General features: G+C 36.3%; 1 protein-coding gene across 5 annotated transcripts in view; it reads left to right on the plus strand.

Annotated features, from left to right (window-relative positions):
- BBOF1 (basal body orientation factor 1) overlaps positions 1-23135 on the plus strand; it is a 97311-nt gene that overhangs the window by 18355 nt on the left and 55821 nt on the right. For all 5 annotated transcript variants that reach the window (XM_072624883.1, XM_072624881.1, XM_072624880.1 and 2 more), the window contains 3 exons: positions 8577-8805; positions 10905-10970; positions 13192-13335. In XM_072624883.1, coding sequence (XP_072480984.1) covers positions 8577-8805; positions 10905-10970; positions 13192-13335 — 439 coding nt within the window. The remainder of the gene's footprint in view (positions 1-8576; positions 8806-10904; positions 10971-13191; positions 13336-23135) is intronic.

Raw genomic sequence — 23135 nt, forward strand, 5'->3', positions numbered from 1 at the left:
TAATGATAAAATTAAATTTAAAAAAAGAAGCGATTTTTCATAAGAAAAACCCAACTCCAAGTTTGTTTGTTTGGTGAAGCCGAGTTCACCTTGGCTGGTCTCTGATACACTTCCTAGCTGTGTGACTATGGTCCAGTCACTTCAACGTCTCGTTCAGGCTTAGGATAATAACAGCACCTACCTCACAAGGTTGTTGTGAGGACCAAATGAGATGGTAGTTGTAAAGTGCTTAGCAAACCTCCAAGTACTACCATGCTAGCTGTTATTTTTATTATTCATAGACGTAAAATGACTTGCCCAAGGGCACATGGTTGAATGGGGGAATTCAGAACCTCTTGAGACTCAGTCTTGTGAACTCATTTGCCAGGGGTCCTTAACTTTTTTGAGGGGTGCCATTTTTAGCAGCCTTGTGAAGCCTATAGATTCCTAAAAATAATGTTTCTAAATGCATAATATAAAACACACAGAATTACAGAAGGAAACCAAATGTACTGAAAAAATTGTCAAAATATTTTTTTAAAAAAGATTCACACACCCCAGGTTAAGAAAACCTCCTTTTATTATCCAAACTGAGTGGAGAGGTCATGTAGTTTTGAATGATCCTAAAACAATGCTTCAATTTGGACAAGGATTATTTGGCCATGTGTAGGTTGGGTACTTATTTACAAATTCACAGATTTCTGCTGGTAGGCAATAGTAACATGCATTTGATGTGGTCCAGTAATAATATCTTACAGTTATTTCTCTTTAAGGTTTGCAGAACCCAGCCTTATCACATTTGACCCTCACATTAGTCCTTTTGGATAGTTGCTATTATACTCTTCATTTAATAGATGACAGCTCTTGTTAAATGACTTAAGGTCACAGGGCTGGTAAATATCTAAAAGAGGATTCTAACAGTTTGAGTGGAGGACTTTATCTACTCTGCCCATTCTTACCTTCCCAAACCAGGAGCTTCCAAAAGGCTGTTCTTCATGCTGTGTCATATAACAGCATTTGTTTATTGATTTATTTTAAAATAAAAACAAATTTCTGCATTGGCCAGATCATATATGTATCATGAACATGTATATGATATATATATGGCATGCATATACACATATATGTATATACACACATTCTCACAAACATAGGTGGATTAAATAAGCGTCTACTAAATGCCTAATATAATAAGTATTTATTTAATGCCTTCTATACTAATGCCTACTAAGCATTTATTAAATGCCTTCAGTTCTGATCCTTTACAAATAATATGACTTTTGAACTTCACAGCATCTCTGCGTGAGGTAGGTTCTGTTATTATCCCCATTTTACATTTGAGGAAACTAAGACAAACAGGTTAAGTGACTTGTGTGTGTGTGTGTGTGTGTGTGTATGTATGTATGTATTTATGTGTGTGTGTATGTATAAACACATCTCATTCTATACTCAGTCTTTTACCTCTTTATCAGGAGGTGGGTAGCATGTTTCATCATTAGTTCCTTGGAATTGTGGTCTGTTATTACTCTGATCACAGTTTCTAAGTCTTTGAAAGTTGTTTGCTTTTAGAATATTGTCATGGTATAAACTGTTCTGGTTCTATTCATTTCAGTCTGCATCAGTTCGTGCCTATCTTCTCAGGTTTCTCTGAACCGTCCCTTCATCATTTCTTATAACACATTAGTATTTCACCACATTTATATACTATAACTTACTCAGTCATTCCCTAATTGATGAAAGCCCCCTCAGATTTCAGTTCTTTGCCACCTCTAAAAAAGTAATCATTATTTTTGTATATCCTTGAGTTTGTTTTGCTTAGGACTTAATATACCTTAATATACTCTTTCTCTAATTCCCTTTTCTTCACATTCCTCCTGTTTTTCTACTGAGTAAAATAGATACACAAATGAGTGTGTATGTGTGTGTATTCTTTCATCCTTTGACCAGGTGATAGGAGAGTGAGGTTCTCCCCCTTCCTTCTTATTTGTATGGATTTCTCCTTGTGTGTCCAGATTATAGGAGATAATTTCCCCAAACCATCTTTTCCCTTATTCCCTTAGGGTATTCCTCTTACTGCCCCCCTTTCCTTTCTTCATTTTAGATTATCAAGATGTAACTGAAATGTTTCTAGAGCTTCTGCCTAATGAGACTTCTTCTATGATCTTTATGATGATAGAATTCAGAGGGGACACAGGTATCCTCTTTCCTTATTAGAATGCAAACCATTTATCCTTGGGCTGATCATTTATGGTTTTTCTTAACTCTTGTGTTTCAATTTCAAAGTTTCTCTGCAGCTTTCTTTGGTTTCTTCTTCAAGAATACTTGGAAGTTCTCTCTTGGTTGTTTGTTTTGTTTTTTGGCCTGTGGTATTGTTTTCAGTTTTGCTGGATAAGTTATTCTTGGCTGGTTATTCTTGCCTGAAAACCTATATTCTTTGCCTTCTGGAATATCGTATTCTAAGCTGTCTGCTCCTTCATAGTGGTGGCTGCTAAACTGTATGCGATTCTGACTGTCTTTGCTTAGTATTTGAATTCTTTCTTTATGACTGCTTGAAGTATTTTTTCTTTGATATGGAAGTGTTAGATCTTGACTATGGTATTCCTGGGAATTCTCATTTTGGGGTTTCTTTCAGGAGGTGGCTGGTAGATTTTTTCCCCCACTTTGCCTTTTAGTTCTAAGAGGGATTTGTAGTTTCTCTTTAAGACTTCTTGAAATAAGATGTCCAAGTCTCTTCTTTTGTCTTGGCTTTTAAGTACTCCAGTGATTCTTAAATTTTTTTTTCCTTGATCAGTTTTCAAGGTCAGTTGCTTTTTACTATGTGTTTCTTTAAATTTTCTTCCATTTTTTCCAGCCCTTTGACTTTGTTTTAATATATCTTAATGTCTCATAGAGTCATTGTCTTCTCATTGATCCATTCAGATTTTCAGGGAGTTGATTGCTTGGTCGAGGCTTCGTACCTCTTGTGCCAAACTGTTCATTCCTTTTCCAGTTCTTTCTTGCCTAGCTCTCATATCTCTTCCAAGTTTTTTTTTCTTCTAGTGCTCTCATTTAATTGAGAAAAACATTTTTAACTTATTTTGAACTCTCCGTTTCTTCCATGACTTCTAGTTGAATTTGTTCCCAAACTGTGTTTTTTTTCCCTGAGACAATGTTTGCAGATATTTTAGATTCATTCTCTTCTTCTAGATTTGTATTTTGAACATCTCTTTTTGCCATAACAGCTTTCTGTGGTAGCATTCTTATTTATTTGTTTATTTTTGCTCATTCTTCCAGTCTTCCTTCTGATTTTAGACTTGATATCAGGACTAGGCTCTGTGCACCTCTGGAGGGAGGGACTGGGCTGGTACTTTTGTGGTTTTCTTGAGATATTTATTTACTGTTATGTTATTCCATACTTTGTGGGACAGCTCAGGTTGGGAACTTGGTCTGAGAACAAAGTTTGATTCCACACCCCAACTTTCCACACTCCTCTTTCCCAGTTCTAAACTCTGCAAGTTCTTGACCTGGGTTTGGGTCAGAGCAACAGTGGGCTGCTGCTTTATTCTTTACTGGGTATGGAATCTTGCATGTATCAGTTAGCAAGCCTTGTGCTAAACACTATCTGGGGACACAAAAACAAAAATATATTATAGATTATATTCAATCCAGGTGACAGTGATAAGAATAGACAGGAGATACGCAATGCACAATACATAACAAATAAGCATATACAAGATATATGCAAAATAAATGGCAGCTTTTGGTAGGAGGGCACTAGTAGCTGGGGTTTTCAGGAAAACCTTCATGTAGAAGGTCTCCCTTGGGCAGAGTTTGGAAGGAAATGATGATGTATGAGGGATGGAGCATTTCAGGCTTGGGGAAAGAGATCAGTGCAAAGGCTTGGGGATAGGGAAGTGTCGTGTGAGAAACAGCAGGATGGCCAAGTCAGCTAGGGTGTTTGTTCAGTTTGGGAGTAGAAGTAATGTATATAATACAGTTGGTAGAAGCCCAGTTGTGAAGGGCTTTAAAGATAAACTGAGGCACTTATATTTGATCCAAGAGGCAATAGGTTATCATTGGAATTTATTGACTACAGAAATAACATGGTCAGACCTGAATGATATGAGGCAGGGAGACCATGTTGATGTTTTGTTGTTCAGTCTTTCAGTCATGACCCACTCTTCGTGAGCCCATGGATCTTTCTATCTTACACTATCTCTCAAAGTATGTCCAAGTTAATGTTCATTATTTCCATGTCACTATCCATCTCATCTTCCACCATCCCCTTTTCCTTTTACCTTTAGTCTTTTCCATCATCAGAGTCTTTTCTAGTGAATTCCATCTTCTCATAATGTGGCCAAAGTAATTAATCTTCAGCTTTAGTATTTGACATTCTAATGAATAGCCTGAATTACTTTAAGTATTGACTGATTTGACCATAAGAACTATTATGACAATAGTCCAGTCATGAAGAGATGATCCCTTGAACTAAGTTAGAAGCTGAATGACTAGAGTAGTTGAGTGGATATGAGAGATGATGTGGAGGTAGAAATGACAAGATTTGGCAACTGGTTGGATAACAGGGTGAGAGTGAAGAGTCAAGAATGACATTGAAATTGTGAACCTGAGTGGGATAGACTTAGTGAAGACTCCTCAGATTGTAATTTTTCTCCCAGGGGTGAGGTAAGGCCTAAAGGCTCAAGGTTACAATATTTTTAGAATAGAATAGTTCCATATAAGGATATAAAACTGTGTAGTGTATTAGGGTCTCAATGATTGGACAAAACTTACATAATTCCTCGATGTCTTCATTTCAAAAGGGATTGGTTAGATTTTGTGTCTAGAATGTAAGACCATATTCTCAGCTAATGAGGATAATGGTCAGTGGGGGGAGGAGGGACTTGCATTAGGGTCTATATAAATCACTGCCCTTTTCTTTGTCTTCAGCTTTCCTACTCCTACAGGTGAGCCCCGCTTCTCGAGAATCGAATAAATCTCTTTTCTGTCATCACTTTGAGAGGCCTCTGAGTAATTGATTTATGTAGGGACCTGAGCCATCCCACACAAACCTGTATGACTGGAAAGATAGTAGTGTTCTGAATAGAAATAAGAGGTGGGGTGATGGTATGATGAGTTTTATTTTGGACGTACTGAGTGTGAGATGCCTGTGGGATATTACATTTGAAATATTGCATAGGCAGTTGGACCTGTTGAATTGGAATTCCAAATATAGGGCTTAATATGTAAGAAAATTAGGTAGTTCCTGGAAATCAAGGGAGGAGTCTTTTTTGTTTGTTTTGCTTGGATGATTTTTATTTTATTTTTTCCCAAATTTATTCATTTATTTGTTTTCAGTTTTCAAAAATCACTTCTATAAGTTTTAAATTTTCTGACCTTCCCTCCCCAAGATGGCATGCGTGCAATCTTATATGGGCTCCACACATCCATTTGTGCCCAAGTCAGCCTTCTGCTTTGGGGTATTTTATTTTTAATTAGTTCAGGAACAGCTAAAGTGTTCAAAAAAAGGAAGTAACTAAAAAGCACAAAAGGAAGTAACAGTTGGCAAACCTTTAGGGTTTGTGATGTGCTTTTGTTTAAAAAAATAAAGTTTCAAGTGTGTTCATTGTTATGTGGAATTGTGACTTAAAGCTAGGTAGCTAAATTTTCTGCCCAACATTAAAAAACCCCCAAAACATTAAATTTAGTAGTCTGGAATCAAATGCAAAGAATACAAAATGTGAGATAGAATACATGGATTTGAGTCCTGGGCAATGCTACTCACTAGGCAGTTGTCTTTATGTAAATCACTTGAGCTATTTATACCTTAGGTTTTTTTTTATCTGTCTTGTTGTTGTTTGTCCTTTAGTTTTTTTTTTTTTTATTAATTTGTTTTCATTTTTCAACAGTCACTTGCATAAATTTTAAATTTCTCCTCCTCCCTCCCCAAGATGGCATGCAATCTTATATGGGCTCTACACATTCATTCTTATTAAACACATTTTCATATTAGTCTTGTTGCATAGAAGAATTATAGTGAATGGGAGAAACCATGAGAAAAATAAAACATAACATAACTTAACAAAAGAGAAAATAGTCTGCTTCATTCTTCATTCCAACTCTATAGTTCTTTCTCTGGATGTGAATGGCATTTTGCCTCGAGTCCTTTGGGAATATTTTAGGTCCTTGCATGCTGTGAAGGGCTAAGTCTATCAAAAACAGTCCTTGAACACTGTGACTGTTACAGTGTGGGAGGAGTCTTAATAATAATAGCAACTAGTATTTATGTAGCACTTTAAGGTTTGCAAAGGTCTTTACACATTACCTTGTTTGACCCTCAAAGTAACTTTGGGAAGTAGGTACTATTATTATCCCCATTTTACAGAGGACGAAATCTTGACTACAAAGATCTAATACCCAATGCATTACTTAACAACACTTAACAGCCTTCAAGAAAGGGAGGAATTAGAAACACTCTTGACATTAAAAAGGTGTCAAGGAAAATTGATCACAGCACAGTTCAGAAGAATTGAACACTTTGACCAAAACCGGCCCCCACCCTCTTTTCAGTAGAAGGGAGCACTGCCTACAGAAGCAAGATGAGCTATATACTGTTAGTTCAGATCCTCCCACCAGGAGATGGATTGGTCCATTCTCCATTAGGTCACTGTCTTTTCTACATGCCCATCACATAACCCCCCCCTTAGTGTGATTCCCCCTCCCAAACATGTTTTAACATAGGACCCATGATCAGAAAATGGAAGGATAATTTTATGAAGGATGTGTCTGCTTATATGCATGAAGTTCATTAAGCAAGCACAGTGAAGAAAACCTTCTCCAGGTGACTCTAGGTCATTTTTCTTGGCTAGTTCCAGCTAGTTGTAGATTTGGTTTCTTTTTAGGGCCATTGTCTGTCTTTTGATTGGTTGAGTCCACCTGCAATCTACAGGCCTAATTATTATCTAACTTATTTTCAGTGATTTCACCAGTTAACCAACTTACTGTGGAAACTTAACTTTTGCTGTCTCTCACAGAGGCAAATTTATCAAATATTCTAGCTATGTAAATAAATCACAAAAGACGAGGACTAAGTAAAGGCATTGGTAATTAGTACTAGTTAGTCTCCTTCAAGAGAGCACTTTCGGTTAAATGATGAGGTAGAAATAAGGGATTAATAAAGTGGGCAGGTGGAAAATTGTAATGTAGCACCCTCTCACAAGCTTCCAGGGGCTAATGAGATAATTCTCTGGAGAGAGAGTTGACAAATCATGTTAGTTTTGGGATGAGAGAGTATGCAGTCTTGCAGCCTGAACAAAGTTTGGAGGCACTGAGATGGGGAGAGACTGAGACCAGAAGCCTACCACAGACAGATGGGATACCTGAAAACAGAGAGTAGCACTCAGAGAACAGGAGTAGGCATGTCCCCTATTGGCTGTGAAGGCAGGCAGTTGAGGGGTTTTTTTTCCTTCTCTTGTTCCTCCTTTCTCTCTGCTGAAATGAAGATTCCCCATCCTGCCCCCACCCCAGAGTTTTCTGCTTCCTTTTTACAAGCCTTTCATTGTGTCCAGTTCTGATTTGTTTAGATAGTTTGTTCTCTATTGTTTTGCTGTGTATAATTGTAAATGGTGTCTAAGTGTGCTAAAGTCTTGGGAGGGAGGGGAGTGGAGGAGGCGATAAATCTGTGAAAGTTTTTTTTTTTTTTTTAAATTTCACAGCAGTAAGTGTCTGAGGCTGGCTTTGGACTCAGGTCTTCCTGACTCCAGGCCCATCATTCTAGCACTGTACCACCTAGCTACGCCAAATAATAAAAACATTATTCTGGGAAGAGGTCCATGGCTTTCACCAGTTTGTCAGAGATTCATAACACTTAAGATGCTTAAGAATTCCTGGTTTAGAATGAATTTGTGAATGAATTCTACTGAATCAGCTGCCCATTTTTTCTTACTTTCCCCAGAAATCCTGGGATTGTAGATTGTAGTTAAATTGAGATTGCAGAAAGTAGTTACAAGGGGCTTGTCCAGGGTTATAAATTAGTAAGATGGGAAAGATGTAAGATGAAGGGGGCAAGGAATCTAGAGGGTACAAAGGAATCGGTGAGATGGCTGACCAGGTGTTAGAACAGGAAAGGGTAGAGGGACCAGAGGCTTTCCCTTTTAATTTCTTCCTTTTAGAAATAAACCTCTTACTTGTTTCTTTAATTTTTTTCTCTTTCTGAATACATGTTGTTTTTAGACATTTTCAAAGTCTAATGACCTAATGAGCAATTATATTGAAATAGTTATAAAAATATTTTTAAAAAGCAAGTTTACAGACTCTAGGTTACAGGCCCTCTCTGCTTTCTCCTAAAATTACCATGCTCCATAACTTCCCTTCTGCAATTCCTGTAGTTCAAGTAGAGTGCTGCGTTTGTCTTAGTCCCTCCCATTCCTCCCATTCAGAAAGGGGTAGAGTCAAAAAATGTCAGACTACATTATTTCTGCATCTTGGGCCATCTAGGAAACTTGTGAGCTTTTTTATACTTAACCTAGATGTTAGATACTTGCCAAGTAAGATTTTAAAAAAATTATTCCCTACAGAGGAAAATATACTAATTACTGTTACTAAATACTGTTCTCATTCAGGAAGCTGACAAAAAGGGAAGAAACAGAATTAGAGAGAGCCAGGGCTAATGCTGCCCTTTGGGAGGCCAGATTGGAAGTCTCTGAAATATCCCGGGATGGGTATCGTGAGGCTGTTCGGAGATTGGCACAATGTAATGAGGACTTGAAGAGGCAGCAGTACAAAATGGAGAAAGATACAATGGCTGTATTAACCTACATAAAGAGGCAAGATTCAGATAAAGATCTTTTGGTATGTAGAAAACTTCTTGAATCTTATTTTACTTGGATATACATAGTAGTTTCACTGGTGGACTAATTTGCATTTGGTAAAGAGCTCTTCCCAGGCTATACAAACACAACTTAAATGCCATCTACTGGATAGCCCTTTCCTCATCTCCTCTGTTGTTAGGCCTTTCTTCCCTCTTCTCCGGTATGCCATAAGCACTTATTTGATATTCTACAGCGACAGTTACGAAATTTTCCAGTTTTTAATGTAATTTTGCCTAAATCTATCTATACGTTAGCCATTCTCCACTCCACGCTGACTGTTAAAAACCCTTTAAAATTCTTTATTTTGAAATATAAAATACAAATTTGGGTTCTGTCATTCTTACTCTTTGTTTACATAAATTTGTGAGTGGACATTTATGTTTTGCAAAAGTTAGAGTAAAAACTCTCAAAATCAAGAACCAGGTCTCAGTTCCACACTTTTGAGGGCATCTTTTGATATTTTTTGGGAAAGATCTCAAATCCTAAAAATACCTTCAAAATGTAGGGATAAATATTAACCAGCTCAACACTGTTCTCGAATGTTGGGGGAAAAAAGCCTTTTTTGTGCCTGAGTGCTGCAGTTTCCTCAGCCAATTCCCATCTTTACTGAAGTCAATTTATTATAAAAGTATTAGGACAGGTAAAGAAGTTAGAAGTTAGAAGAATTACAAAACTGAGATTAAATACTGACAAATTATTTAGTTAGTGACCACAATGTGCAATTAACCATATAGGACATCTTCAATGAACACAGAATTTGTACTGTTTTATTCTAAAGTGACATTTTAGATCAGTGATGTGATAATTTCTAAAATTGTTACAAACACTTTGTGTCCGACAAAACCTTTATTTGTATAATTTACCAATAACAATTGGGTATTAGTTTATACCTATCAGTGCCAGCCATATTCCCATTTTCTTTTCTGTATCCTTATATATATTATTTATATATATATATTCTCTGTATCCTTATATATATATTATATATATATATCCTTATATATATGTACATTTTTTGTAGCCTTAGAAACATAAATGTCTTTATCTAGCAGATTGCTAACTTTTCCCACAAACAGATTTCCATGAAGACAGAAGAAACAGACTAGAAAGAAAAAGGACAATATAATGTATTGCATTCATCAATGATTAACTTTTTTCTAGTCTTATTGGTGGTTCCATTATATCCTAGGAATATCTTTTAAATAATCCAGAGAAAATTAGGAGACTTTTCCCAAGAGTTAGCTTCTAAGAGTTGAATATGAACTATGAGAACATAGAGAACAAAATATGTCTTCTTTAAGTGTAGGGGGAAAAGGTTGTGTTTGTCCTTCATTTTCTAAGAGGACCATGACATCAGAGAAATTATGACATGACTTGCACTTGACTGTTTTGAGTGAGGGAGGGCTGTGCAAGGTCAACCCAACCCTGAACAAGATATTACTGTAACCCTTCAGTGTATCACTGTACTACCATGTAGTAAAATGTAAAATAATGGATAACTGAATCATCAGGAAAGGGGGTTTTTTCCTTCAATTTTTTTTCAATTAGTCCTTGAAATATTTGTTATTTTCTGGTTTTGGTCATTTGATAGATGTGGGCAACCTCAGAACTGCTTTAATTTGAATTTCTCTGCTTCTTAGTGATTTGGAGTTGGTTTTTTTTTTAAAATATCACTGTTAGATAGCTTGGATATCTACCTTTGAGTACCACCTTTTCATATCCTTTGACCATTTGTCTTTTGAAAAAATGGCTCTTATTCTAATAAATTCGTATCATTTCCTTATATATTCTGGAAATGATACCTTTATCAGAGAATCTTGTCTACTAAAATGCTGATCCCTTTTCCAAATACGTATCTTTGGAACACTGGATTTTCATCATCTACATCAATCAAAACAAGATAATACAACAGATTGAATGTAGACGAAGATCTTGACTGCTTTCAAGTCAGACTTTTTTGATCCTCTTCCAGTGACTTAGTGGCTTTAATTGCACTTGAAGGTTAGGCTACTTAGTAGGGAGGTACAGTATAAAACATTTTCTTCACTTGCATAATTCTCAATTTCTATTTTCATATAGATTGAAAAATTGAAACAACAGTTATTAGATGCAAAGGACAAATCTGAGATTGATAAGGAAATTCTGGTGAGTAGTTTGTACCCAGTGACGCTGTTTCTCTAAGGGTAATGTTTTTGACAGTCTCCACAGTGCAGAGCACAGCTGAGAACCTTAAATAGTTAAAAAAAAAGAGAGAACATGGAGCAACCCAGATAGTTTTCACCAAAGCTATGCGTTAAATCAAGTTCATGTGTTTTATGCTTTCAGAAAACCTTCATTAAAAGGAGGTAGTGTATGTCAGTGGGAAGAATCCTAGCTTTGGATATAAGGCTTTACTTTTAAATTCATGCTCTTCTACTTTTTATCTGTGTGACTTCAGCAAAGTCATTTAACCTCTTGGAGCCTTGCTTTCCTAATCTGTAAAATGAGAATGTTCATTCGTTTCAATCGTGTCTGATTCTTTGTGGGTTTTCCTAGCAAAGACACTGGAGTGATTTGCCACTTCCTTCTCCGGGTTATTTTACAAATGAGGAAACTGAGGCAAACGGGATTAATTGACTTGCCCAGGGTCATATAGCTAGGAAGTATCTGAGGTCAGATTTGAACTTGTGAAGATGAGTCTTCCGATTTCAAACCCACTTCTCTATTCACAGTGCTACCTACATGCCCCTTCTTTTTCTACAGGGACTTCTAGTAAAGTTTATCTCGTTTGTGACCCTGCAACACATAAGAAGTAAAAAAAGAAGGAAATTAAGAGTATGCTGAAAAATAAGCAAGTAGCAGCTAGATGCAAAATAAAAGAAAAACTAGAAGAAATAAACAATAGCTATGAGAGAGCTAAGAAACATACATTCTTAAGAATAAGAAAAACTAATCCTAAATATTTCTATAGCCATTGAGTGTATCACTTTATTGCTGTGTATAGTAAAATATAAAGTAATATGCATAATGGTAATTGAATATATCAAGAAAGGGTCAAATTATGTATAGCAAGGGCCCCTACCAAGTTGATCTCAAAGACCTACATGATAGAACTCTGAGTTGATTGTTTAGCATCATCCCACTCCTTCTCTTCTAATGGTTTTTGTCAGTATTAGAAATTCTGACAAATGCTTGTAGGCTTTAACCAGTAAGACTACATCTAAACATGGGGAGCTTACTGATTAGCTTGGTGATCAGAATTGGCAAATGCCTGTTCATACACCTAACAAATCCCATAAGAACCAGTACAGAGAGATTCCTTCACTATTGGTTGTTTCCATAATATACTAGTTTTACTGGATAGTTTTCATTGTATGCTCAATGCACTCATTCCCATACTCAGATACTTATTTCCTTTATGCCTCTTACCCCTGTCCTCTGTAATCTCAGTACTTCCTCACAAGAATATTACTGATCCTTGATGTATGTGTACTGATTAATAAGACAGATATTCTAAAATATAATACATTTTAGAAAAATTTCTAATGAAAACAGTTAATAGTTTTAAAAATGTTGGTGCATATAGAAGCAAACTTCATTTGTCTGGAAAAAATCACTGATGTGGAAGCAACCAGTACCCACAATTAAGTATGATTTTTTTAAAATTGTGCTTTGCCTAATCAAAAAGAGGCCAACAAGCAATATGATAAAACAAACTAATATTGGAGATGCAGTTGAAAAATTTCACAATTTTAATGAAAAACCCCAAATATTTCTGTGGTATATTCGAAATTTAGTATAGACTTAATCATGATCTCCTACCAATCTATATTAATAGTCCTATATAATGGAAATCTGTTATATTAATAGTGAGCAACTCTATGAGATAATGATCATCAAAAAAGATTGACTGCTGTACTTAATAAGACATAAAAATATATTTTACTGTAACTTAATCAAACATTAATTACCTGCACAGTACAGAACTCTGCTAAACTCTGAGGGATACCAAAAAAATTAAATAAGACAATATATGCCAATCTCATAGAGCTTAAAATTTAGTAGAAAAGACTTTCAGCACAAAGGCTGAACCAGAAGAGGCTTTCAGTATTACTTAGTTAACCATAAAATTAGCCAGAAGCATATTTTCCATCTAATTGAGTGAATATTTTGATAGATATTCTCTCCTGTTAGGAATCCAATCTCTCTCCTCTTAGCAACCTCTAGGTTCAACTTTTTCAGGTGCAAAAAATTACCTCATGTACCATTTTTTAGAAGTTCTTATTATAATGAGCTTCAGTAAGACACAATATGTGAATCTACTCTTCTTTTTTAATACTAAACACTAACACTTTATACTAATTTTTTCTTAATTTCTTATTTACAGCAAGAACGCTACGCTGTAAAAATTAACGAATTGGAGGGGCAATACAATCAAAAAAACAAAGAAATTGGCTTAATTCGGATAGAACTGAAAACAATAAAGCAGTTTCAAAAGAGGAAAAATCAAATAGAAAGAGAATTAGAAGAGGTAAGTTCTCCTTTTTAAAATCATAAGGATATTTTCATCATTATTTTAAAAGTTTGATTTTATAAGGGGGCAAATGACTGTTTTTGTCAACTTAGAGGCCATCAAATTGAGAGAAAGAGAGGAATCAACTGATTTATAATTCACTAAGCTTTTATTAAGGTCCTACCATGTGCCAAGGATTGTGCTAGGTCTTAGAGACATAAAGACAAAAATGAAAGCATCTTTATTTCTACATAGAGTTTTAGAGCTGAGACTGGTGGATCTTGAGCACTGGAGTTGTGAGCTGTAGTGACCTATACTGATGGAATGTCCTCTCTCAGTTTGACATTAATAGGGTTAGTCCCCGGGATATTGGGGGTGGAGAACCAGGTTGTCAAAGGAAGAAAGAACTAGCGTAGGTGGGAAATCGAGGAGGTCAAAGCTCTGGTACTGATTGTGGGATGGGACCTGTGGGTAGCCCTTCCACTTTCAGGCTGGGTAAGATAGGGAGACCTGTTCTTTTTTTTGGAGGGGGTAAATTTTAATTTTAAACTTAAATACAAAATGAGAAAAGAAAAAAAAACCATTGCCTTGTACACAGCAGACCATAAGAGAGGATTCAGTATAAAAAAATAAACTTCCATTTTAAGAAAACCTACATAATAAATACTGTACATTGTTTTCAAAGCTGCCCAGCTTTTCTTTGCTTCCTTAAGGATTTTCTTTTGTTCACTGCTATGCATTTTTTACTTTATTTTTTTCTATGTCCTTTCCTCTCTTACCCTAAAGAAGGCTACAATTAAGTGTGGATATATGCATATGTATGTATTTTTTATATATATGTACATATACATAGAATTATATGTAGAGAGATAATTATACATAGATATATAAATATACATAGATATCTATAAGCACATATACACTTATACACATATTTGTGAGACTGTACTATGCTTATCTCCACCTGTCATTGGTTTCTCTGAAGGTAGATAGCATCTTCTTTCATAGGTCCAAGTCTTTCCATATTTTTCTACGTCCACTAGCTCATCATTTACTACACCACAGCAATACTCCGACCCAATCACATCCTATCTGAGTAATTGTCTATGAGCTTTCCCCCATTTTTCTGCATTTCTTCTATTCTTGGCTACACAGGTTTTATTTATGCAAGAAAATTTTAATTTAAAATAATCGAAATTATCCTTTTTGTATTTCAGCAATGCTCTCTCCCTTATAATATTGTTTAAAGTCTGATACTACTGAATCTACTTCCTTTACATCTTTTTTCCTGGTTTCTTTGAAGTTCCTGACCTTTTGCTCTTCCAGATAAACTTTGTTATTATTTTTTCTAACTCAGAAAAGTAATTTTTAGTAATTTAATTGGGATGACATTGAATAAATAGATGAGGTAAAATTATCATTTAAAAATTATATTGGCTTTTCATACCCATGAACAATAAATATTACTTCAATTATTTAGATCCAAGTTTATTTGTATAAAAAGTGTTTTATGCTTATATTCGTATAATTCTTATGTCTGTTTTAGCAGGTATACCATACTCAGGTGTAATTTATATTATTTAAGTATTTTAAATGGTCTGAAACAATGTTGAATAACATTGCTCACAATATAGTTTCTCTATTTTTCACTTTTGATTAAATCTGTTTTAACTTTAATTTTGCCTGAGGTCATGATTAGTATCTCTGATTTTTTTAATGTAATGAATTCTACTCCTGCCTTTTATTTTATCTTTGTGTATATCTCTCATTTTTATGTTTACAGAAAGCAACATATTGTTGAATTTGAACTTTTAATCAGCTGTCCATTTCCATTTTATGAGTAAATTCATCCTATTCTCATTCAAAGCTACAGTTACTTGTGTATTTTCCTCCTTCTGTTCTTCCTCACTGTCCTTCTCATCCTATTTGCCCTATCTCTTTTCACTCCTCTGCTTTACTTGTATCTGCTACCTTGCCCCCCTATTCCTTAATCTATCCACCGCTCTTAGTCCCTCCCTTATCCTCTCCTCCCACTTTATTCCCTTGCCTTCTTATTTCTTTCTGAATTTAGAAGACTTTTATACTTCTAGATATATATGTATGCATGTATGTGTGTATATATGTATATGTATTAATATATATATATAATTTCCCTCTTTAATCCATTCCCAATGAGAGTAAGGTTCTAGCACTACCCACCCTCCTTATTACTAGCTTCTTCTGTATCAGTTTTTCCTTTTATGCCTCATTTGTATGAGAAAATTACTCCTTTTTATCTCCCTATACAGTTTTATTTTTTTAGCGTCTCTCCATCATACTTAGCTCAACCCAAGTCTTTCTTTCAAACTACACAAATCATAATGACAGTATTTTCACTTATGTGAAGTAAACAATTTGACCTTATTGAGTCCCTTACAATTGATCTTTAATGTTTATCTTATATTTCTCCTGGATGTTATATGTTGAAATTTCCCTTAAGTTTCTGAGGTTTTTGTCCCAAAAACCTGAAAGTCTTTTCATCTCATAATTGTCCATTTTTTCCATTGAAGTTTATACTTAACTTTGTTGGGTAAGTTACCCTTGGTTGTAGCCCCAACTCTTTTGCTCTATGGAATATATTTCAAGACCTACAGCCCTTCAACATAATAGCTGACAGGTCTTGTGTAATCCTAATTGTAGCTCCATGGTATTTACATTTTTTTTCTTGTTGCTGCCAATATTTTCTCCTTTGGCTATGATATTCATGTAAGTTTTCCTCCTGGGATCTTTTTCAGGTGATGATCAGTAGATTTTTTTTTCTATTTCTGCTTTGCATTCTTGTAGAACTTCAGGGCAATTTTCCTTGATAATTTATTGTAATATCATATCAAGATTCTTTTTTTAATCATAATTTTCAGGTGGTCCAATTATTCTTATTTCTCCATCTGTTCTTCAGATTGATTGTTTTTCTGATGAGATGTTTCACTTTCTCTTCTATTTTTTCAATCTTGATTTTGTTTTATAATTTCTTGGTATCTTAGAACCTCATTAGCTTTCCCTTGCCCAGTTCTAGTTTTCAAGGAATTATTTTCTTCCTTTAAGTTTTTGATTCTCTGTATCAAGTTGGTTGACTTTCTTTTCATAATTTTCTTGATTTTCTTGGCTTGCTCTTATCTTTTTTCCTAATTTTTTCCTCAGTCTCCCTTATTTGCTTTTTAAAGTCCTTTTTAAGTTCGTCTAAGAACTCTTTTTGTTCTTATCACCATTTGACATTTCTCATTGGAAAAAAAAAGTGGCTTTTTAAGCTCCATTATCTTCCTCTGACTATGTACCCAGAACTTCTCCATCCCCATAGCAACCATCTATAGTTAGGTTCCTTCTCCTTTGCTTACTCATTTCCATTTATTTATTTTTTGTATTATTTTTGTTTTAAGTAACTATTAGTGTAATCAAGTTGTAGTCCCAAGGTATAAGAGATGATACTTCAAGTCCCAAGTCTCCCCTACTATTATTTTCTGAGGTCTGGCTTGGGGCTCAACCATGGGCTCTCTTCTGTACTCCCAGGCTACAGGCAGGGCCTCCAACTCCAGTGTCCCACAAATGATCCTGCTTCCTGTGGTCCCTCCAGCGATTGCAAACTACAGCCATCCTCTCTGCCTCAGAACTGAAACCAGCGACTCTGCTCTCCTGCAAGTACCCACAGTCAACCTGTTCCTTGCCCCTCACTACTGCACTCGCCAGACACGTGCTAGCTCCCTCTTTCCCCAGCCACAGCTTGACATATCCAGTCAGCAGTCTGGTTAGCAGTCGGGTCAGCACTGCTGTGCTTGGCACCCTTTGCCAGTGGAAGGTTGCTCAGTCTTCTCCAATTCAGCCATCAGACCCCCCTACACTGCAAAATCAAAGTTCCTAAGAGTAAGGCTGCTCTTCCACCCAGTTGCCCCCAGGGCTTATTGTTTGTTGATTCTCCAGTTAGCCTGGAGGTGTTTGCACTTTCTTCTCAAATTGTTTTAGGAGGACAGCTCCTTTACCCCTTGTTTATTTCTGTTGCTTTTAGGTGATGTTCCGTCTTTTTTCATTGAGAAAATTTGGAGAGCTGAAAGTTTGCTGACCTACTCCCCCATCTTCCCAGAATCTTCTCTAGGGATACCTGTTCTTAAACAAGAAGAGGTCACTTCTGTTAAAGACAGATACCCTCAAAAGATTCTATGAATTGGGGTGGTAGGCATGAGAAATAGCTCCCACAAAAAAAGGCTTCTTTAAACACCCCACCCTTATTGTGGTCATCATTGCTTTATCTTCCATATTCTTTTAAGTTAACCCCTTTCTTAGAATCTCAGAGTTAGAAGGAACCTTAGTGGTCATCTCCACTGCTCTTAGTTCTGCCCTCTAGATCAAGTCAGATAAATCAAATCCTCTTTCATATAACAGGTCTTCACAGATTTGAAGACAGATGATTTTGTCTATCTCTCTACTCCAGGCTGAAGTCAATTGTTTCTCGTTCCTTCCGCTGATGTAGTATGGCATTGTTTCAAGCCCCTTTGCCATCTTTGTTACCCTCTTTTGCACATGCTCTGGCTCATCAGTGTGCTTCCTAAAATATGACACCCAGAGATATGGGAAGGCCTCTGAGTTTGGAGTCAGAGGACCCAGGTTCTTGTCCTGGCTTTGCTACCTTATCCCTTTGGCAAATTCTTTAGGCCTCAGTTTTCTCATCTGTATAAAATTAGAAGGTTGTTTAAGATGATGTCTGAGGTCCCTTCTAGCTCGTTATAAGAACTGGTTCAATCTTATTAGATTTGGCCTTTTGTTCTGGCTCTCTGAAATTGTGACTGATGTCCATTATATTGGTGCTACCTCCCAGTTTTCTGTTCTCTTCAGAATTGATAAGGAGATCACGTATGCATTTGTCCAGGTTATTGATAAAAATGTTGACCATCATAAAGCCAAGTTCAACTCCCTAGACTCCTCCACTATTTAGCCCAGGCTGTCATAGGTCAATTAATCCTCTCTTTGGGTCTATTTATTCAACAAGTTCTGAATCTTTTTAACTGTGTTATTATTATGTAGCTCATGTCTCATCTTTTTTTTTTTTTTTTGTACAAAGTTATGGATAAAATATAAAATGTCTTACTGAAATTCAGGTATACTTTGTCTATAACATTCCCCTGACATACCAATCTAGTTTTTAGTACTTTGGAATATTTATTATTCATCTATGCCAGTACTCATGCTTCTGGTACAAATCCTAACTGCCTTTTGCCTTAAATTGCCTTAAAACTGCTATTTTCAAAAGTCATTATGGATTAAAAAAAAACAAACCTCATCACCTGATGCCCATCCTTTTGGTAGAAAGTTTCTCCATATTTATTCAGGTTTATTAGATAAGAGTCATGTAGTCTATTTTCAGTTAGGTGTAACTTGTCGTAATTGATTCTGTGGTGACTTAACCCTGGAGAACCTAAAGTAACCTCCAACTCACTGATAAAAAGCATCAGAGAAGGACCAGTCTAGTAACCTATCAAAAAAAGAAATCAGGTTCATCTGAGAATAAATGTTGTTTATGAACCTGTGCTGGCTCATGTGATACACGGTTTCCCTTCTTGGGTTCCCTTAAACTATCTCTTTAATAATAGAGTCTAGAATTTTTCTGAGAATCTAAATCAGACTGTATAGTTTGATGTGTGCATTTTTTTCTTCTTGAAAGTCAGTATATTGCCTCCAACCCTTGTAGAACCTTTCCAGTTCTCTGTCTTTTTTAATTAAAAATTCCTTTTAAAAAATTAGAACTTAACATACAGTAAATAAAATGGACTTTTACATATACAAAGTAGAATAGGAAAAAAGAATTGTTCAGGAAACTGAATTTCTTTTACATTCACTTTGCTTTTCCTTTTAATTATGTAATAAATTCAACATGTAATTTTCAAAGCTGTCTTATTTCAGTTTCCTTCTGGTCTTTTGTTCATTTTAAATATAAAAGACAATGAGTATTTGCATATACACAGCAGAACAGAAAAAGGATCATATATAAAACTATGAATCACCTTTTATACTGCTTGATTAAAAAAAGTGTACCGTAAATTGCACATAGTAGTTTTAAAACTGCCCTTCTTGTCTGTGCTTCCTTCTGAACTTTCTTCTTTCTTTCTTCTATCTTTAAAATGTTTCATTGGACCTATTTTTTTGGCATCAGTGTTACTAACCCTTGTTTTCTCTCCCCGTCCCATCTCCTCTCAGTTAAAAATCAAGAAAAAAAAACCTTTTGTGACAAATATGCATAGTCGGAGAGAGCAAATCCACACGGTGGCTGGAGACATGGTTGTTTTTTGCTTTGATAGTTCTTAAGGCTGTCAGAACTGTTTTTGTTTACAATATTGTTGTCCTGGTATAAATTGCCCTCCAGGTTCTACTCTTTACATACTACCCAGAATTCTTTGAAATATTCCTTTTGTCATTTATTATGGTGTAATAATATTCGATTACGTTCACAGGTCACAGGTTGTTCGCAGTAATGGACAGCCCCTTAGATTCTTTTTCTCCTTTTCTTTCCCTTTCCTTTCCCTATTCTCCCTTCCTTTCTCTTCCTCTACCTTTCTCTTTTCAGAATCAGGAATTTTGTTTTGCTGTGACTATTTCCTCTGATAACATTCAGCCTCTCACCCTGCTTCCCTTGTATTTCCCCAATCATCCTTTTTGTCTCTTGAATTTGATGTATATCTTCAGTGTATAAACACACATACACACACACACACACACACACACACACACACACACACAAAGCAATATCTGTGTGTTCATTCAGACTTTCTTTGTTTCAGATAAGACTGAGGTTCATCTCATCTTCTCTTTCCTAATCCCTTGCTTCATATCTATATCGTGATTCTTCTCACACTCCCCAATTATGAGATATAGCAAGCTCTACCCTCTTCATCCTCCTTTCTATTTAATGTATTCCTTTTAACCTTCCTCTTTCCCCTTCAGAACTGAATCAATTTAACACCAGGTCCTCTGCCTTCTTATTTAACTCTTAGTATGCTTTGAAGACATTATGGTTTTGAAAGGACACTTGTTTCTTCTCCTCCTTTTAGAATATTATCATTACATAATTATACAGCCCCTACTAGTTGCTCAAATACATTTACCTTCCTAGACTTCTTTTGATACATGTATTTGTATTGTTTCGGTTCAGGACATGTGGGAAGCAAGTAGGTGGCACAGTGAATAGAATATTGGACTTAGAGTTAGGAAGCTTTGAATTTGAATACTGCCATATATATTTCCTTGCTATGTGACTTTGAAGTCACTTAACCTCTCTCAGCCTCAGTTTCTTCTTCTATAAAATGGCACTTATACCCATGGTGGTTGTGAGAATCAGAGGAAATATTGTATTAAAGTGCTTTATAATGCTTAAAGTTTTCTATAAATGTTGCTTAGGTTGCTTTAGTCTTTTCATCAGAAATGTTTAAATGCCCTCTCACACATTAACAACCCATTTTTTTCCACTGTAGGATTAAATTTAGCTTTGCAACCTAAGTTCTTCTTGGTTATAGACCTATATCTTTTAACTTTTGAAATATTGTATTCCGAGATCTCTTGTTGTTTATGGTAGAGGCTGCCAGGTCTTATTGTGATCCTGGTTGTGGTCCCTTGGCCTTGAACTACTTCTTTCTGGATTCTTAAATTGTTTGTTAGCTCCTCCATCATTTTCCATGACTTTTCAAAATCATGGATAGTAGCTCGGCTGCAATTTCCACAGGTTCTTTCAGATCCATTCCTGACCTGCCTGTGGCTTCTGTTTTTGACTTTGGGACTTCTCAGAGAGAGCAGTTTGGCCAGATCTAGCCCTAGTCCTCCTGTGCCTTCTCTCTTCCCCTCAACATCAACCTTTAGCCAACCAGCCTTCCTGCCTGTAACTTCCTCACTCTTGATTCTTCCCAGGTACCCTTTATCAGTCAGCCCTGATCCAGATATCAAACCTGTCTCTGTCTCCACCCCAGAACCTTCTCCATCTCGCAGGAAGCCATGCCTGACCTGACCTCACATCAGATTGCCAATTTTTGCCATCTGTTCAACTTCATCTGTTACTGTCCATTTTGAGTTGGGCCTTCTGGGCCTTACAGGACTCAACATCATCACCTACCAGAAGGATGGATATCAAGAGAGGGCCCTGAACAATCTAATACCTACCTCCCAATCACTCTGTCCCCCAATGGACTTCTTTCCAGTTCCTGATAATTGCCTGAATTCATTCCTCATGGTTAACATACTCTCACTCAGTATAATTGCCCTATCTCAATAGTTCTGCACCTCTGGCTGTCATTATACAAACCCTTTTCCCTGTCCTCCACTACCTGTTCTGTCACTCCTATTCTTCTCAACCCAGTTCTCCCAGTATCTCACTCTAGATCTACCTGCCCTTTCTGGAATGCCTGCTCCACAGTGAAGAAATATGCTTTCATTTTAAACTTTTTTATTTGTTCTTTCATCTGCTGGCACTCACTGATGCCTTCTTAATGATTCAGCTTCCTACACTTTCTAGAACTGGTTTTACTTTCACTCATGCCTCTAACTCACTAATCATGGTAGTGGAATTATCACACTCCTTATTCCTCATTGCAACCTCCAGATTCTTCCTCAACTTTCATTAGGCAGCAATCTCTTCTCGTTTGAGGGTGGTTCAGTTCATATTTATCACCCATTTGAGATTCTGGTAGCTCTTATCTATTATTTTTTAACAGCCTAGCAGTCCCCTTCCTACCCTTCTCCCCCACCATTTTCCTTCCTCAGTGAGTTAGTACATTGCCTGGCTTACAGTCTTTCTTTTCTTCCCAACTCCTGCTCTGTACTATAAGACTTCAGTATACATTCAAGCAACCTAACTTCCCAGTTCCTAAATTTAACCTACTGTTTCCACTCAACCTCAACTATAGATAGAAATGATCAAACCCTTGACCTTGCCATCACCCACAAATATTCTACTTCTTTATTCTATTTCTTGAACTCTGAAATACCTTGGATTATAATCTTTTATCATTCCATCTTTTCCTTTCTCTTATGAAGTCTAATCCTTTTCTTTGTCCTCACCATGACTTCCAGTCATGCTGCCTTGCAGTTCTTTCATAGGCCATCTCTCCAGCCCTGGCTACACTCTCTTCTTTTCCCCATCCAGACCTCTTTGTGAACCAGTTCAATTCTACACTGTGCTCTGCAGTTGCCCTATTATCCTGTTTTTGGTCATTCCCTGCCATGCTTGGGCCTTGGATGACACCCATCATCTGATATTTTTGCTCTTATTTATGTACTGTTGAATGAGAGATCAGGAACGGGTGCTAATTGTATCTGCTACAGATTTATATTTCAGTCTCTGCTTGGGCCCTCATTGTAGTAAAGCAGTCTTTTTTTGCATCTCTCTAATTGATTCATTATCACCTTCACAACAGCTTTAACCTTTTCACCCCTCTCATACTTCCCTTGGCTTCTCTTTCTATGCTCTCAGCTTAGAATCTTATTTGTATTTCACTTTAAAAAAATGAGACCATTTGTTGAGAGCTTCCTCTTCTCCTTTCTTATATCACTCAGATGCCTTTTCCCACTGTTTTCTCCATAGCCTATTTAACATGAGGAAGTGGTCCTTCTCAAGGCAAACCCCTCTACATGCACAAGTGATCCCATTCCCCAGGATATTGCCCTCTTTGTCATCTCCATTCTCTCACTAGTCTTCAGTCTCTCCCTGTTGATTGGCTGCATTCCTGCTGCCTACAAACATGCCCATATCTGCCCCATCCTTAAAAAACCCTCACTTTATCTGTCCATCCCATATTTTTCTTCCTTTTTAT

This window comes from Notamacropus eugenii, chromosome 7 (assembly GCF_028372415.1).
Source record: "Notamacropus eugenii isolate mMacEug1 chromosome 7, mMacEug1.pri_v2, whole genome shotgun sequence".
NCBI lineage: Eukaryota > Metazoa > Chordata > Mammalia > Diprotodontia > Macropodidae > Notamacropus > Notamacropus eugenii.